We start from the raw sequence: 17,718 nt of genomic DNA, 5'->3' as shown, positions 1-17,718 counted from the left end.
GATTTGTTAAGTCATAAAAAACGACAGAACAAGGCGTCAAAAGACCCAAAGAAATATAAACGCAATATTAATAAAGAATTACGGATGAAAGGTGAAAATTATTTGGGATACAGAAGAGACAGAAAAGCAAAGATTAATGAAACATTTAAAGTGAAACAAGACATATTTAAGCCTGCAAGATCCATGAAACCACCGTGCACTTCTGCGTTTTGCAAGAAATCTAAACTCAGGTCATGTGACAACATAAATGAAGAACAGCGGAAACATTTGTTTGAAAATTTCTGGCAGAATATGAACTGGGAGCAGCGAAGATCATTTATAACTTCACACGTTAACAAAATACCAAAGAAAATTACTAAAAATCCAGAATCATCCAAAAGAACTGATAGTCGAACTTACGTTTTGACGATTGATAACGTACGTCACCAAGTCTGCAAAAAAATGTTCTTGGCCACTCTTGGAATTAAAGATTGGTTTATCAGATATTGGTTGACAAAAACCGATTGTGCTATGCCTCCCGATTCATCTACTTCAACCAGTAATCGCAGAAATCCAGAGAAAATTGAAGACCACAAATATATTGAAAAGTTTTTAGCAGATCTTCCAAAGATGCCGTCGCATTACTGTCGTGCTAAAACATCACGAGAAAATTTTAGAACCAGTTTTCACGAACATGACACAGCTTTATAAGACATATAAAGAGAATTGTGAATTAGAGGGTAGAGAATGCCCTGGCCGTAAATTATTTGACAAAATATTTTTGAAACTCAATCTGAGCCTATTCCACCCAAAGAAAGATCAATGCGATGTTTGCTGCAGTCATAAAACTGGAAACATTACGGATGAAGAACACGCTGAACATGTTCTGAAGAAAGATCGAGCTAGGAAAGAGAAAGATACTGACAAAGGAATTGCACAGTCCGGAGCTTGTCACGTGTTCACACAGGATGTTGAATCGGTAAAATTGGCCCCGTATCTTCAAGCTAGTGCAGTTTACTATAAAACTAAATTATGCGTCCATAATTTTACACTATACAATATAGCAACTAAGGAAGTAATGTGTTATTGGTTCGATGAGTCAAATAGCACGCTTGAAGCCTCTGTGTTTGCTTCATGCTTAGTAGACCATTTAGAGAAGGTTTTGAGTCAGAAATTATTGCCCGTGATTTTATATTCCGATGGCTGTTGCGCTCAAAATCGCAATGCTACCTTGAGCAACGCTTTATTACGTTTAGCGATTGAATAAAATATTGTGATTACTCAAAAGTATCTGGAAAAAGGCCATACTCACATGGAATGTGACTCGGTACACAGTGCAATAGAGTGCAAATTAAAAGGTAAAGAAATTTTCCTTCCACAACAATACATGGCAATAAGTAAAATTGCTAGGAGTGATCCTATGCCTTACGAAGCTCGTTATTTGGACTATAACTTTTTCACAGACTTTTCGAAAGAATTGATTTATAAATCTATACGTCCTGGTAAAAAAACAGGTGACCCAGTAGTCACAGATATACGTATGCTAGAATACAGACCAAATGGCACAATTTGGTACAAAGTTGGTTTTGATAACGAGCTACAGCCGTTACCACATCGTCCCACGCCAATTAACAACATTAAACAAATAAATAGCCTGCAGAAATTGTACGCAGCTAGAATACCAATTACAAAGCGGAAGTATCAAGATTTGCAAGACCTAAAAAGTGTATTACCACCTAGTTGCCATTCTTTTTATGATGACCTTCCGCACAGCAATCGCTAAAGACTGAAACTTAGATTAGACTAGAGATTTCGAGTTATTCTTTATTATTTTTATAATTTTATTAATACTATTTATATCTTGTTTCTTTGGAGTTTATTAAAGACTAAAACTAATGATTCAAAATATTTACCTATAATAATAAAAAAATATAATTGCATTTTCGCACTAACTAGAAGTTCCTATGTTACCAAACAACTTTAAGTAATTTATATCAACAATGTGATTCTTAAGCCACGGATACACTAGGGGACAAATGGAGCAACATGTTGCGGAACATGTTCCTCAACAACTACGTGGAATGTGCCGACATACATGTCGCGGAACATTTCGTCGACCACACTTCTCAGTGTTTATAGAAATGTCGCCCGAGGAGGTTGTGGCTATTAGTGCTGCGTACATAGTAATTATATCGAGTGTGTTGAAACGTAAGAGAAAGAGAAGGTGGTGGATGCGGAATTTCTTATTACAACGAGAAAGAAGAGTTAATATTTTAAGTGATCTCCGAATGTCTGACGGATCGTTTGTGAATTTTACTCGCATGTCATCATCTGATTTTGAAATTTTATTGCAAATGATCGCACCTTCCATAGCCAAACAGGATACAATATTACGGAACGCTATTAGTCCTCATATCAGACTAGCCATTACATTGAGGTACTTGTCGACTGGAGATTCTTATGCTTCTTTGTCGTACACTTTTCGAGTGTCAAAACAACTAATACGTAAAATAGTACCAGAAGTTTGTAAAGAACTGATAAAAAAATTGAAGATATTTGTAAAGGTAAGTTGAAGAAAACGCATAATTTTATTTATAATTGTATTTTAATCTTCAGTAAAATAAATTTTAAAGAGTACAAGATGGATATAGCGATCAACGTAAATTAATTAGTATTAGTGCCATCAATGCTATTAGTGCTCGAGGAATCCATATTTGCAAGTATATTTTGTATAATATGCTCTTCAGAAGGCTCGGGGCTAATATCACTGGATGCAGTGCTATAGCCCTGTTGAACAACTGACTGGCTTTGATTATTATAACTTGTACGGTATTTTCCTAAGCGTGCATCTAATAAAATATTATTAATATAATATTTAGCCATAATTACACTATGTTCGTCATTTAATGCACGTAACTCAGTTCCTACGTACTGTCCATAAACATCGAATTCATCTCGGGACATCATTCTGTTTTTAGCAGCATGCAGAACTTCATAAGCCTCCTCCAATCTATCTTCATTGGGGTGGCTCCTCTTCCGAGTTGGTCGCGACGATGAAGGTGTTAGTGCAGGGGTTGTGGGTTGCTCTGCTTGATCAATGGTACTCGTAGATTGCGATTCTAGTTGATGAGGAGATTGAAATTCCGGAACGGAAGATTGAGAATGTATAACGACATCTTCATCCGGAGACGAAATCGAGTTTTGGCTTTGTGGACTCTGAAAAATTAATGATATAAATATTAAGTCAATTATTATAATAAGAATATACTAAGTATAAAACACGTAGTGTATTATATCAAACATCTGTTAGACATGAATCCTTAATTATTAGTACGCAAAAATAGTATTTAATGTATCATTATTTCTTTACAGGTCCCAGCTACTCCAAATGAATGGAAAACCAAGGCTAAAAGCTTTGAAAATATATGGAATTTTCCGCATTGCGTTGGATCTATAGACGGTAAACACGTTTTAATCCAAGCTCCTTCGAATTCGGGAAGTGACTATTTTAACTATAAGGAACAATTTAGTATTGTCCTATTGGGTATTGTCGATGCAAATTACAATTTTATCTATGCAAATTGTGGTGCTAAAGGAAAATCTTCTGACAGTGGAGTATTCCAAGAGACTGCTTTTTATAAAGCTTTAGCTGATAACCAACTCAACTGGCCAACTCCAGACCCAATACGACAAGATGGGCCGAATATGCCTTACGTACTTGTAGGAGACAGCGCCTTTGCACTGACAGAAAACATGATGAAGCCATATCCCGGTAATCATGACGTGGGTACAACAAGACGCATTTTCAACTATCGATTGTCAAGAGCTAGAAGAATTGTCGAAAATGTGTTCGGTATCTTAGGTGTTGTATTTCGTATATTCCGAACTCCCATAACCATCCTACCCTTTAATGCTGAAGTTGTTGTAATGGCGTGCGTATACCTCCATAATTTTTTAAGGCGAAATAGTCAATCGAGATCACTGTACAACCCACATGGGACTTTTGATTCTGAAAATGTGGATCACGATATTTTAGAAGGATCTTGGCGCAGAGAAACTGGCTCTGTTAATATGTCGAATTTAAATGCTATGGGAAGACGCTACCCTGAATCTGCAATGGAAATAAGAAACAAATTTGCTGAATATTTCATGAGTGAAGAAGGACGTGTTCCCTGGCAGAATAATTTTTAAATGAATAAACTAGTATTGTACTATATTTTTTCTTTTAATGTTACTGAACAACGTCAATCCTTTTAGAAGTGAAGTTTTGTGGGTGAGGTGTGTACAAATCTTAGTTTATGTAAATAATATAGGTACGTATTAATTTGTTACTTTTCCTTTCCTTGTGTGTCCGTACAATAAATTATAAATAAATAAATATAAATAAATTATAAATAAAAATAAATCCGTTTGCGCTAAATTTGTCGCAAGTGATGTGACCGTGATTACTGATTACAAATGACAAAATAACTAAAGTATGACTTACGTTTGTGTCCAAAGTATCCAAGCTTCCAGAAGTTGTGGCTCCCTTTAGCAAAAATTTCATTGCATCGTACGCAAACCATGCACTGGACTTCACGTCCTCTCGTCCACTACCAGTAGTTTTTGACGATTTCACTTTCTTCCTTTCTCGGACAAATTGCGAACGCAGGGTATGAACTTTGGTTTCTATTTCTTTTCTAGGCAATTTAAGCGCCTTGGCAATATCCTCCCATGCATCATTTTTCTTTATTTTATTTCGATAGTCACGGTGTGAAGTATTCCACAACAAGTCACGACTTTCGTAAAGCTCTATAAGCAAAAGCACGGTATCATTTCCCCACACTAGACATTTTAAAGGCACGTTGCGTACGCGACTACACTCAGTGACAAATGGCGCAACACTGACGCGGGACACGTGCGCTCGCTCTCGAGGCGGGAGCAAGCAACATGCCCCGCGTCACGTACAATGTTGTGGGTCATGTTGCGGGACACTATGCAACGTTGCAGCGTCACGTATATTTTGTGTTGCGCGTCATGTTGCGGGACAAAATGTTCCCTAGTGTATCCGGTGCTTTAAGATTTAAGTTATAGATACCTAATGTTATAAAGATTTGTTAATTTTCTTGAAATATTTCCTAATAAAAGCTTTTCTTTGGAAATCATCTTTTATTTAATATCTTAATCCCTAACATTTCCGCAAACAACACCGCCTAAATCTAATAAAATATTACATTACAACACAGCTCAAGTCATAAAAAACAAGTTAAAATAAAGTAAATTGTCAATATAAGTATAAATAATTATTTCTTAACCGCTAACTAGAGTATGTATTAAGTTATGACAGGAATAATCCCCAGATTTTTTAAAATAGACAGTTTTTTACGTCTCCTGTAAAGTTGGTAAAAATGACTTAGGCGGTGTTGTAAGCTAAGGGACGATATGCTCTGATCCGTTCGATGGAATCATAGTTTGTAGCACCCCTTGTTACTCGCCGTATTACTTTAAATGTTTTAAAATCTGTGTCACTTTTATTATATTTAAAATAAATATGATCACAAGCGCCTTTAATGTATTTTAATAATGTGATCTTGAGCAAATTAATGTTGTTACCATCAGTGTCTATTTTCTTATTTTTAATAATTTGTTCTCTTAACTTCAAAGCGTTAAAAAACATCTCTTGGCCCATTTCAATAACATCCTATTTCGATGATTTTGATGCCATTCTGACTGCAGTGTACCATCCTGAAGGATGGTAAATATTTACATTCTTTGATGAAGTCTCAATGTGAGCGTGCACAGAATCTACCTCCATCATGGAATGGCCAGGTTCAAAGTAGCCCTGTTCTATTTCAGGAATATCTAATATTTGTACAGCATAAAGGAGAACCGCAGCTAAATTAACATTCCTATTCTGGCCTCCACAAGTATCACTCATGATAATGAATTTTTTGCCATTGGCGTGGTCTGCTAAATATTTAAAAAGACAAGAAGACAACTCGTTTGAACCTCTGGACGCAATACCTTCATGCCACATAAAATTTGACGCCCGCCTCGACTCAACATCATAGACTGTCGCGTTATATGTCGCAAGTCGGCGTTTGTAAAAAATGGTTTTGGCTGATACTTTAGGACAATATCGCACGGCTTCTAAGTCAATCTCAATAAAATTTAAAACTTTATTTAGTGCTAGGTTCTTGTTATCATCATGGTACTGACGTGCTTCAGTCTTCCGGCGAATATGTTGCATGTGTAATGGAAATAGACCTGGTTTTTCTTCCTCACTACAATTCTTGTATTTTACGCATGAATCACACATATCCTTACGGGGCTTATGAAATTTCAAGTGTTGATTATTGAAAATTTGTCTGTAAAGCCAAAACTTTTCAGAGACTATATTTTGCTCAGTGCATTGCTTCATGTATAGATTATACATATCTCTCAGTGATAAATCTTCCGGCAAGTATTTATAATTTGTTTTTTTCCGGCAATAATGGGACGGCACAGTAGGGAATGATAGGATGTGCTTCTCTATTATTTCTTTGTTTTCGATTGGTCTGGTAACAATGGTTGGTGCTTACCTCGGTTGCTTGGAGCAACAACACGTGCTGCATCCCTTTTCTTTAAAACATTTCTTAAGAATCCTTCTGATATATCTAGCGTCTTGAGAAAAAACTCTTGACACACTTGGACTTTTCCACCGTCTTTGTAAAAGAAAAACTCTCGCGTCATTTTTCGCCTGGAATTTTCACCAGCAGTTTTAACTTTTGTTTGAACTTCATCCACCACTACTGTCTTTGTTTATCTGAATCTTTTAAGTTCCAGTAGGCGTTATGAATCATTTCCCTTGCACACTCGTCAAATGATTGATTACACTTTCTGCGGCAACTACTGCAATCCTTTGGTACGAGCCTTACTTTACGAGCACCCACTTTTTTACCTCTTAAAGAAACATATTCTTTTCCAGATTGCCTTAAGCACTTTCGCACATTTTGCTTCCAGGTCTTGGGAGCAGATCTTTTATTGCGAGTTTTTTTATGATTTTCCACTTCCAGTTGGTTTTCAGTTGGTGTAGAGATTGTTTCCGGCTGTTCAAATGAGATGACTTCAGGCATGTTCGGTAACGATTGGTCAAGGATGCTAAGAGAATTATTGTGAGCTGTTCTTTGGCTGAACTGACTGCATGGAATTTCTCCAGAATCGTCATGCGCCGGTAAATCAATAATAGGAGGAGAAATCTCTGAACAATTTGCTGGTGCAACTATTGAGCTATTAGAGGAATCAAGGCTTCCGGAATATAAATGGTCAAATTTGACGGTTGTGTCCCGTAAATTATGTGCTGATCTATTGCCTGGTGCAGGTGTCCCAGGAATAAAGTGAGAATTATTGTGAGCTCTTTCTTGGCTGAACTGACTGCATGGAATTTCTCCAGAATCGTCATGCGCCGGTAAATTAATAATAGAAGGAGAAATCTCTGAACAATTAGCTGGCGCAACCATTGAGCTATTAGAGGAATCAGGGCCTCCAGTGTATACATGGTCAAATTTGACAGATGTGTCCTGCAAATTATGTGCTGATCTATTGCCTGGTGCAGGTATCCCAGGAATAAAGTGAGAATTATTATGAGCTGTTCTTTGGCTGAGCTGACTGAATGGAATTTCTCCAGAATCGTCATGCGCCGGTAAATCAATAATTGGAAGAGAAATTTCTGAACAATCAGTTGGCGGTATAACCATTGGGCTATTTGGGAAATCAGGGCCTCCAGAGAATAAACGGTCAAAACTAACAGATGTGTCATGTAAATTTTCTGCTAATCTATTGGCTGGTGTCTCAGAAATATTAAAGTTTTCTTTGTCATAATCTGGATCTAGTGAAGCGCTTCTCAAATTACCACTAGTTACAAGACGCGATACGTGACGTGTGCTCAAAAGGGATAAAGACTTTTCTTTTTTTGATCGACTCCGTTCTTCAGAGCTGTCATCCGAATCTGTATTGCCAATATATGATTCTGATGAATCATCATCCATTTCTTGAAAAGGATCTGGAAGTAAAACATTTCGATTATTTATTACAACGACAAACAATAAAAATTGGCCAAGTGTAGTTCGGCCCTCATTATGGACCCCGAACCAAATGAAAGAGAACAAAATATTTGGTAACTAATACGGCACCCTTGGTGCGTAAATAAGATTCACACTTGGCCGGTTTTAATAACTTGTACTATGACCCTAAAAGAAAGGTTCATGTTATGAGCAAATGTGTTGAAATATATTTTATTAGGGTATTGGGTGGGTTCTAACGTGTATAAATTATCTTCAAAATTATTTAGTGTATTACGGGACTTAAAAAGCATTTTTTTATATTAACATAACATAAAGTGAAGAATTGAATGATACGAATGATACAACACCCACTGATTTAGGTCATAATTTAGCTATTTTTCAATACTAACACAAATAATAAAACAAATGGAAATGAAAGATTACTTTATTCAGATTATTTATGGTTCGAAAGGTTATATAGAAGAAAAATGTGATTTAGGTACTTACCAATAGGTTCATCTCGGTTGGCTTCGTTTAACATTCTACTTGCTATAATAGCTTTTATTTTTGCTATCCTTGGGTTTCTTGACATTTCTAAACACTACTTAACTAATTTGAGTTCAACAAAAGCGCCCGACGTGCGACGTAACAAGATGGCAGCGCGCTACTGACGCCCCAAAGTGAAACAACAAACACGTGTATCTATTCATACGATTTGTATGTGTGCAGTCATCGCATAACATTAAGTAACACACAGACGTATCTTTAGATAAGTTTATGTTTTATGGATATTGTTAGTAACACACAATCGTATCTTAAGATAAGTTTCTGTGTTTGTTTCTAATTTGGGCATTTAATAGATACGTCAACCTTCATTTTAGAAATAAAGTATCACAGAGATACGTGATTTTGTGACTAAATAGAATGCGTTATTTCGAGATAGGTGGTATACTTAACTGAAAATTAATAAAAGTCGAGATACGTTTTTGTGTTACTAAAGGGACGAATTTCAATGTAAAAAAAGAATATAATGTAAAAAAAAAGAGCATAAAATTGTACAGTGCTATGTGTATACTTATCAGTAACCCATTAAAAAAAAAAATAGAGAATTCATATTAGAATGGTAATTGTGTTGCTTCAGCTTACTTTTACTAGAAAATATTAAAAGTGATAGGAATAGAGGGACATTGAGTTTGATCCCTGGTACGCACCAACAATTTAATATCACAAACAATTGCTCTAACCAGGTTGCTTCTTAAATATTTTCTAATGACAATGTGATATGGTGATAACAAAAAGAACACCCGGCTAAGTTTGTTGTGGGCTTCTTCTTAGACCAGGGCGCGATTGGAACCCTCGTAGCTTTAGTAGCTTTACGATTGTAGTTATCGCCATCACTACTCACTGCTTTGTACACATTTTGTATATAATAACGCATCAAAAGTGCCATCTATGTGCCTATTTGAATAAAGAAATATTTGACTTGACTTGACATGCTTTAATGGTTAAGGAAAACATCCTGAGGAAACTTGCACACCTAAAAGTTCTTCATAATGTTCTCGAAGGCATGCAAAGTATTCCAATCTGCACTTGGCTAGTGTGGTAGACTATGGCCTAAACCCTTCTCATTCTGAGAGGAGACATATGCCCTGTAATGGGCCAGGAATGGGTACATAATGATGATGATTAAAAGTGGGTTGAGTGTAAATCTCTTTCCAGCATGCACAATTATCTACCATTTTCCTTTACAAAGTTGTTGGTCCCCTGGAATATTAATAAATTGCCAATATTTTGTTTCTTTGTAGGACTCAGTTTATAGGACTCTGTTTCACATCCAATTAAATAATAAATGAATACACTTTTAATGTACTTACTCCACATAGTTTTTTTAAAAATACAAATATAATCTTTGATTGGATATTTTCAGGCAGTTCTGTTTTCTAGGATTTGCTTTAAATAAAACTTGTGTTTTGAAGCAATTGCTGGTTTTTCTTTTCAATTAGAAATTAAAGTCTGTCTTAGAATTTTTGATGAACAGCACTTAGATCAAAATCATTAATCTGTTTCTCTTAGGTTGGCATTTCCGATTTTTCCAGGCCTTGCGAAATTACTTTCATTTATCACACCATCGCCAACAATAAGCTGTTCAGCTGTTAAATAATATTTAACCAAGAAACTCGTCCTTTTTATGTCTGATGAAAATTGTTGACAGTGTTAGTACAAATACTAAGTTAATAATTTCATAACATCAACTAACTGTAAACAATACAATAAAACACATAAAAACAATAATTTTCTAGGGATTACAGTTTCTATGGTGATTTTATGGTGAAAATTAACTTATATTGTAAAAACTTACAGCACAATAGCCACTGAGCTATGATGCTTAAAGGTAAAAATGTAGTTTCAAAAGATTATTTTCATGGGTTTATTGACAGACTAGCTGACCTCATGGCCAAGATTTCAAAACAAGGTCATCAGAAGCATGTTTAACATCCCACCATATTATGTGACTAACGAGAATATCCAAAAAGATTTAAGTATTAAAACAGTCAAAGAGGAAATAAGGACATACAGTATTAAGTTACAGTACAATACATACGGTGAGCCTCAACGTTGATCCAAAATGTAAATATTAAAAACATTAAGCGTTAACTCAAAGAATACTTTTTAGCGAAGTTAGTTGGCTGACTCTTTTGTATCTTGTATAGTTTATATTCATTTATTTTGGTACTTGCTACTTTTAAAAATTAAAATTTACATGCTTACTTGGTTCCTATCGTTCTACAATGTAGCAGTGTTTTTCCCACAGCTTTTAATTCTTCTAATTAACACCTTAGGTAATTGTTGCAGATAGGCACCGAGGACAAACCTCTGCGGTTTTTTCGGTGCTTTTATAAGAACCACTTTATTGTAATTGCTTTATTTGATAAATAAAAAAAAAAGTATCAAGGGCGACTAGCGGCACATGTCAACGACCTGGCAAATAAACTGGCACGGGACGACAGTCTTCTTTTCTCTAGACTGAACCTACCGGGTCCAGTTTTATACCAAACTATATAAAACGGGGGGAAAAGGAACAATTTCAAACTTCCAGGCCGATTTTCTCTTTGGTTTTTAATCCAATTACAAACCGTATATATAGTTAGTAAGATTCCGGTGATTAAGATTATAGATTCCCATAGGCTTTTACTACATATAAGCGCTAGTTTTTTTTAAAAAAAAGCTTAATATATACACTAATAACATCAAACCTTGGAGGCTGCAGCACTTATTTTGGCTTCAGGCACTAAGAGTATGAGATTTATGTACTACCTATGAGATCTTTCAGATTTCTTACCATAAAAAACAAATTTATAGAAAATAATGGATGTTTATCAGTCATATATCATATATCAATCTGTTTTCTCCAAATCAGTCACTTTCTAAAATACTCAATATTTCTTCTTTGTTATCCTAATAACTTTTTGTACAGGTTGAATATCGTCGTTTGGTTGACGATGTGCAAGCAGTGTCTTTTGATAAAGGCTGTGAATTTCTTCTCTTTTTTGTGTCAGACAGAGGCATTGGTACATAATTTTAACTTAATATTAGAAATAATGTCAATTTCTTTTTTTCTCTGTTTTTATTTCGCTCGGTGTTTGAAATTCATATGTTGCTAAAACTTCTTCTTGGAACCCTAGTTCTAGATCTTCACCAAAAATAACTGGCATAGATTCCAGGTTATAGTAATCAAAATTAATATCCTCTATATTTCTCTGGTTAGTAGAATCTATTTCTTCATAGTTATTTTTTTCATTGTGCTCTAGTTTAACATCCGCAGTATTGTCCGCCCATTCTGTCGTCATATTTTCTTTTCCTAGTTTAATTAGTTTTGCCGAGTTTTTCTGATTGTTCAATATTGTATTATCTTTGATATTTATCGTATTATTATTATTATTATTACAAACATTCTGTTGATTGAGCTTTTCCTGTAGACTTTTCTGTAGTGGATAAATTATGTCGCAGCCTGAAAAGTTCAATCTTTCATCTTTATCAATAGTTTGAAGCATTTGAATCTCATTTTGATTATTTTCTGAGGACATCTTCTTAGTCTTCTTACCTAGACCTTTCCCCTTTGGTTTTGGTTTGGAAGTAGATGGTATCAAATGCTACTTTTTGGTGGTATCTTTTAAGGTTTCCACACTGTTTTTATCTACGGCTTCTTGTTCATTTACACTTCTCCCTGCGACAACTTCAACTTTTTTCTATCGTTTAGGCTCTGTAATATTCATCGTTCCGAACCTCATCTCTTTTTAATAGTCTTACGAATGTTTCGTCTACAGCATATTTTTCGTCTTCGCTAGATCTTTTTTCGGTTCGCAGTTTCGATAGCACCGGAGTCGAGTCTAAAGGTAAAAGCCCAGTTTTCCTAAACCCAGCTCTGATATTACTTTCAGAATTCGTCGATATTCTGTCACCTAAGAGCTTAAGCAGCCGTGGAAAACACATCCCTTTGGTACGGATTTCATGTCCCTACCGTCGGTTTTTTTCCATTGTTCGAGAACCTGTCGCCATGGTTTCTTTAATGGTTTAAAAAATGCAACATCCAATGGCTGCGTTAGGTGGGTTAAGTTGGCGGGGAGGAAGACAAAATCAATATTTTTCTCTTTCCAGAGCTGAACTGCTTTTAAAGATAAATGAGAAGATACATTATCCCCCACGAGTACTTTTTTGCCTTCTTTATTTTCCAAATATGGTACGGCCAAGGTCTCAAGCCAGTCTTTAAAACAATCTCCATCAAACCACCCTGAAGCAGATCTATTATACCGAGTTCCTTCAGGTCCATTTTTGACCCCTGTGTCGTAGAAGTGACTAGCTTTATAGACCACATATGGAGGCAACAGCTCTCCATCAGCAGAATCAGCCTTCATCAATGAGATACAGCCCTAAGAGTGATTAACTACCCTTTCAGGGTATTTACATCCCCGTCTAACGATGACCTTTTTGCGCCCCGGGTCATCCGCTAAGTTTGTCTCGTCATAGTTGACGATGTTAGACGGCGGAACATTGGCGATAGACTTTTCTAATTCGGAAAAATAATTTACAATGACTTCAGGGCTTACTGCTGCACGAGCTCGTTTTATATTTTGACAAATTCTTCGGGAAATAGTATCTTGGTGTCGTTTTAAACACCCGTTCACATAATCAATCCCAAAATAATTATTTTTAAATCTTCTGTTTGTAATTCCTTGGGTACTATCCAGATACATCATAACAATATATCGAAGATCAGTTGAGTCTAAAGGGTAACCCCAATCAGCACAAATATTCAAATTCTGGACTATGTATTCCTCTATGTTGTTCCCAACCTATTTAATATTGTTACCCCTGTGAACTATGTATAAAACTGATTTTACCCCGCTTTCAAAATGATATCAAAACAAAAAATACAAGTAAATACAAACATCTTTATTGATCATAAATTGCACAACAGTCTTACAATTTTAACGTATTTATACTGTAGCAACTCGCACCTGGTGGCCTGTGCTACAGTGGGAATTCAGACCCCTAATTTTGAATCTGACGATGACGATGTTAAACGATTCGAATAGGCAACAACAATACAATGCACGTACGTACTGCTGCTTGCACTCGCTGATCTTCCACCAGATACAGGGACCTTTCGATAGAATACGATGATTTTTGTGTTTCGTTCACGCGCGACGCATTCGTTTCAACGGTAGATTATTTTTAAGTAACCAAATGACAGCTGGTGTCACTTTTGAGTCGCACAGCTCCAACCTCCGACGAGAACGACTGCTTGACAGCTGTGTTGCTATTTCATATAAAAACTGCCTAACATCGATAATTTCGTGGTGCAATATATTTAGATTGTTATTAAGTTTATGGTAGCGAAACACATACGTATTAACTATGGATTAATAATACTCAGTTACATTTACTATAGTCGTAAAAATATAATAGGCCCGTTTTGACATTTGTCATCGCGACGTAACTAGTTATGGAACCATAAGGCCGGGTTCCCACTATGCCGGACCGGCAGATCTGCCGGAAACCGGACACCGGACAGAGTGTTCACATTTAAAGCACCTCAGTTGAATTTGGACCTGTGCCCACAATGGACGACGAAATTGTTGTGTTGTGGTGGTGGTGGTACAGAAGGCAAAATAAAAGAAGAAAGTATTGGGTACATCCTATTTTACGGGAAAGATTTACACTAGGGACATTTGAAACATTGATGGGTGAACTTAGAAGTGACGGATCAAAGTTCTTCAATTATTTTCGAATGACAACAACCACTTTTGACGATTTACTGGGACGACTTTCACCAGGCATAAGAGTACGAAATACAAGTTTTAGAGAATGTATTTGCCCAGAACAAAGATTGGCCATTTGTTTAAGGTAAAGTGTGTGTGTGTGTTCTTTTGACAATAAATAATTATTAATTAAAAATGCAAATTAGTCACTTAAGTATTTATTTGTACTCAAATTTAAAACCCTTCAAAATCTAAATATTCTGACTCTTGGGAGTATATGGAATGAGTAGATGCTGTTGGCGAAACTGGATTCACTGGAATTTGGGAAGAAGTTGATGGTATAGGTGTTGTAGAGTATCCAGAGTGTTGATCTTGCGTAGGTGTCGCCTGTTGATTAGGATGTGTGTAGTATCCAGAGCGAGTATACTGATCTGGTCCGGTCATCTGATTATAATGACGCCAATGTCCGTAATTCTCTCTCTCATAATTCCTACTTTTAATTTTTTGCAACATTGTCAGGACGCTGGCTTGAAATTCTAAAGTCTCTTCGATAGTTAAAGTGTTCAAGACTGGTATAATGCCTTTGAAAAAAGAAAGATGATGGTTTTCTTTTTCTGGGTTCATTCTGGAATCCAAAAACTTTGACATCTTCTCATTTACTTCTTTATTATCAATTGTTCTTTTATCTTTAATTAAAGATGAACGAAAATCTGATTCCATGCCTACTTCAGTCTCGGTTCTTGCTTTTTTTGAACCCGACTCATGAGGCGGTCGAGGTTCGGAGACCTTTTTCAAAAACATTAATTGCTCGTGATATAAATAATTTCGTGTCTTTTTGGCCGAAGATCCAGATTTAGACTCATCTTTTTGTTTTTTCACCGTCTTAAGCCATGAATCTCGTATATTATTCCATTTAGTTGAAACCAGTTTTCCTGAAATAAATAAAAAAATATCAGAATTGAATTTATTTATTGGTGACATATAATGTAATATGTAGTAACAAAATATACTTTTTTCAGATATTTAGCTTCAGGATGTTCATTCAAAGAAATACATTACTCATACAGAGTAGGCGTTTCGACAATAAGTAAAATAATAAAAGAAATGAGCAACGTCATTTGGGAAAGCCTACAGACAGATTTTCTTAAGCTGCCTGATACTGAGAGAGAATGGGAGGACATCGCTTTAAGATTCGAAAGAAAAGCCAACTTTCCTCACTGTATTGGAGCAGTAGATGGCAAACATATTAGAATTTTGAAGCCAGCCAAGAGTGGTTCTATGTTCTTTAATTACAAGGAATATTATTCTTTTGTATTAATGGCAATTGTCGATTCAGAGTACCGATTTATTTTTATCAGTGTGGGCTCGTATGGCAAGGAATGCGATTCCACTATATTAAAGGATAGTATATTTTGGAAAAAAATCAATGATGGTACTTTAAATGTACCAAAGCCTCGACCACTTCATACAAACATGCACGAGGAATTACCGTTTATACTAGTTGGCGATGAAGGCTTTGCTTTAACACCTAATCTCCTACGTCCATATGGAGGTACACATTTGAATAATGATAAAAAGATTTTTAACTATAGATTAAGTCGAGCACGAAGGTACGTTGAGTGCGCTTTTGGTATTCTAGCAAATAAGTGGCGAATACTCCATCGGCCTATAGATCTGAACGTAGACACAGCAATTAAAGTAATTAAAGCTTGTACAGTCTTACATAATTTTGTTAGAGAAAAAGACGGTATAAATTTTGAAAGTTACCAAAATATAGAAAATGGACAAGAACAAGAAACGAGACCCGTGGATCGAAATGGGTCGACTCGAGGTGGCCCTAATGCCAATGCTATACGAACAGCATTTACTAATTATTTTGTTTCGGATATTGGTTCCGTTCCGTGGCAGGCAGCAGCTATAAATTAAAATTTGTGAATGCATTTTTATCAATAAAAATATTTAAAAAACTCACCGTACTGTTTTCTTTCTTTTTCTTCCAGTTCATCGAAGTTTGGTTTCAGTATTAAACATACTTCACGCCATGCTGCTAACTTTAAGTTTTTGTCTTTATAGACATCTTCGGTCTTGTCCCACAGAACAGGTCTCTCTTGGACAAGCGTAATTAAAGTTTCTATTTGTATGTCGCTCATGCTACACGTCTACTTTACTCAGAAAATGCGAGCCGAATGAAGTGCGGGGAGAACGGGCGGGGCGGGGCGGGGAACGCGGGTCGAACTGGTTCACATTATTCCGGTCCGGTGATTTTGCCGGCATTTTGTAGTGACAAAACGCTCGGTAAAAATGCCGGGCTCGGCGAAAAAGCCAGACTCGGGATCATGTGAATAGCTTCATACAATTTGTACCGCCACTAGGCCTTCCGGCAATTTTACCGGACCGGGAGATCTGCCGGTCCGGCATAGTGGGAACCCGGCCTAAGACTCTGTACTCGATACTCACGATAAATCAATTCAAGTTTGTATCAGTACTTGATTGATATTATTATGTATTGTAAAGTGTTCGTTCGTTCAAAGTATTCCTTTAACTTCACAACCAATACGCGTGACTGGCTGTTGATTATACGTCCACTTTTCAACATGTTGAAACAGAGTTAGTACTTTATAACAACAAACACAAAAATCGAGTCAAATCACTATGTTTAAATTAATGTCCAAAATAGAAGAGCCATAGTTAACGTAATAGTAAACAATATATATCAAACTTAAACGAGCGCACAGTCAACTTTACAAGATGAGGAACGAAAAACTGCGCAGTGCGCGCGGGGACGCTTCAGTCATGTGCCGCTTGGTCAGATACATCAACTCAGACTCATTATTTAGAACCCATTTTGAGAACCAAGCTCATTCTTTGCAGTAAAGATAACTACACAATATTTAATTTCGATATTCAGTAAAAAAATGGTTACAGCTCTAGTATAAAAAAAAAAAGACTGAGAACGTAACTGTTTTCGGAACGTTTCGCAACAATTATAAATTGCATGCTACTATGAAGTAAGCGCAAAAAGAATACTCGCGATATATTCTTTCATATTATTTATCGTCCCAAAAAAATTTACGTATTTTTTAAAACACTTTATGTAATTGATTTTTATTTTTTTGTTTCTTTCAGTTTCGTTCAAAGTTACATTCTATGGTCTTGCACAAATGTCAAAACGGGCCTATTACATTTTTCCGACTATAGTAGTGACTACTCCTACCATAATAAAAACGAATCCTAACATAAAAAACTAGTGAATGTTGGCTCAGTCTGAAGGTTGGTATTGTTTTGCATTAACAAGTTTTTTTTTGTTAGCTTTAGTTTCACTTAAAGCGCATCTCAAGTCATGTTCCACATTGAGACGATTTCTGGCCTTTGTTTTCAGTGTTACTAAAGTAGAAAACCCACTCTCACACCTGTAGGTGGTGCCATTTTTAAAGCTCTGTTAGATAAAACAGGATACT

General features: G+C 36.0%; 5 protein-coding genes across 5 annotated transcripts in view; 3 read left to right on the top strand and 2 right to left on the bottom strand.

The window, feature by feature from the left end:
* Positions 1-17,718, top strand: part of LOC120626989 — a 45,064-nt gene that overhangs the window by 2,881 nt on the left and 24,465 nt on the right. The gene's annotated exons all lie outside the window — the stretch shown is intronic.
* On the top strand, positions 2,009-4,321 carry LOC120627011 (protein ALP1-like). Its single transcript, XM_039894852.1, has 2 exons — positions 2,009-2,543; positions 3,352-4,321. The coding sequence occupies exons 1-2, from the start codon at positions 2,016-2,018 to the stop codon at positions 4,168-4,170; spliced, it is 1,347 nt and encodes a 448-aa protein (XP_039750786.1). The 5' UTR covers positions 2,009-2,015; the 3' UTR covers positions 4,171-4,321.
* Positions 11,603-12,913, bottom strand: LOC120627703. The gene is made up of 2 exons (XM_039895764.1): positions 12,520-12,913; positions 11,603-12,009 (listed from the first exon to the last, which is right to left on the bottom strand). Exons 1-2 carry the CDS (start codon positions 12,911-12,913, stop codon positions 11,603-11,605), a joined length of 801 nt encoding a protein of 266 aa, XP_039751698.1.
* On the top strand, positions 14,019-16,231 carry LOC120627030 (protein ALP1-like). Its single transcript, XM_039894872.1, has 2 exons — positions 14,019-14,405; positions 15,280-16,231. Exons 1-2 carry the CDS (start codon positions 14,122-14,124, stop codon positions 16,184-16,186), a joined length of 1,191 nt encoding a protein of 396 aa, XP_039750806.1. The 5' UTR covers positions 14,019-14,121; the 3' UTR covers positions 16,187-16,231.
* On the bottom strand, positions 14,463-16,689 carry LOC120627047. Its single transcript, XM_039894889.1, has 2 exons — positions 16,233-16,689; positions 14,463-15,192 (listed from the first exon to the last, which is right to left on the bottom strand). Exons 1-2 carry the CDS (start codon positions 16,408-16,410, stop codon positions 14,495-14,497), a joined length of 876 nt encoding a protein of 291 aa, XP_039750823.1. The 5' UTR covers positions 16,411-16,689; the 3' UTR covers positions 14,463-14,494.

This window comes from Pararge aegeria, chromosome 1, assembly GCF_905163445.1.
Source record: "Pararge aegeria chromosome 1, ilParAegt1.1, whole genome shotgun sequence".
NCBI lineage: Eukaryota > Metazoa > Arthropoda > Insecta > Lepidoptera > Nymphalidae > Pararge > Pararge aegeria.
Note: the sequence above shows the minus strand (reverse complement) of the source record. Positions and strands in the feature narration are given on the sequence as shown.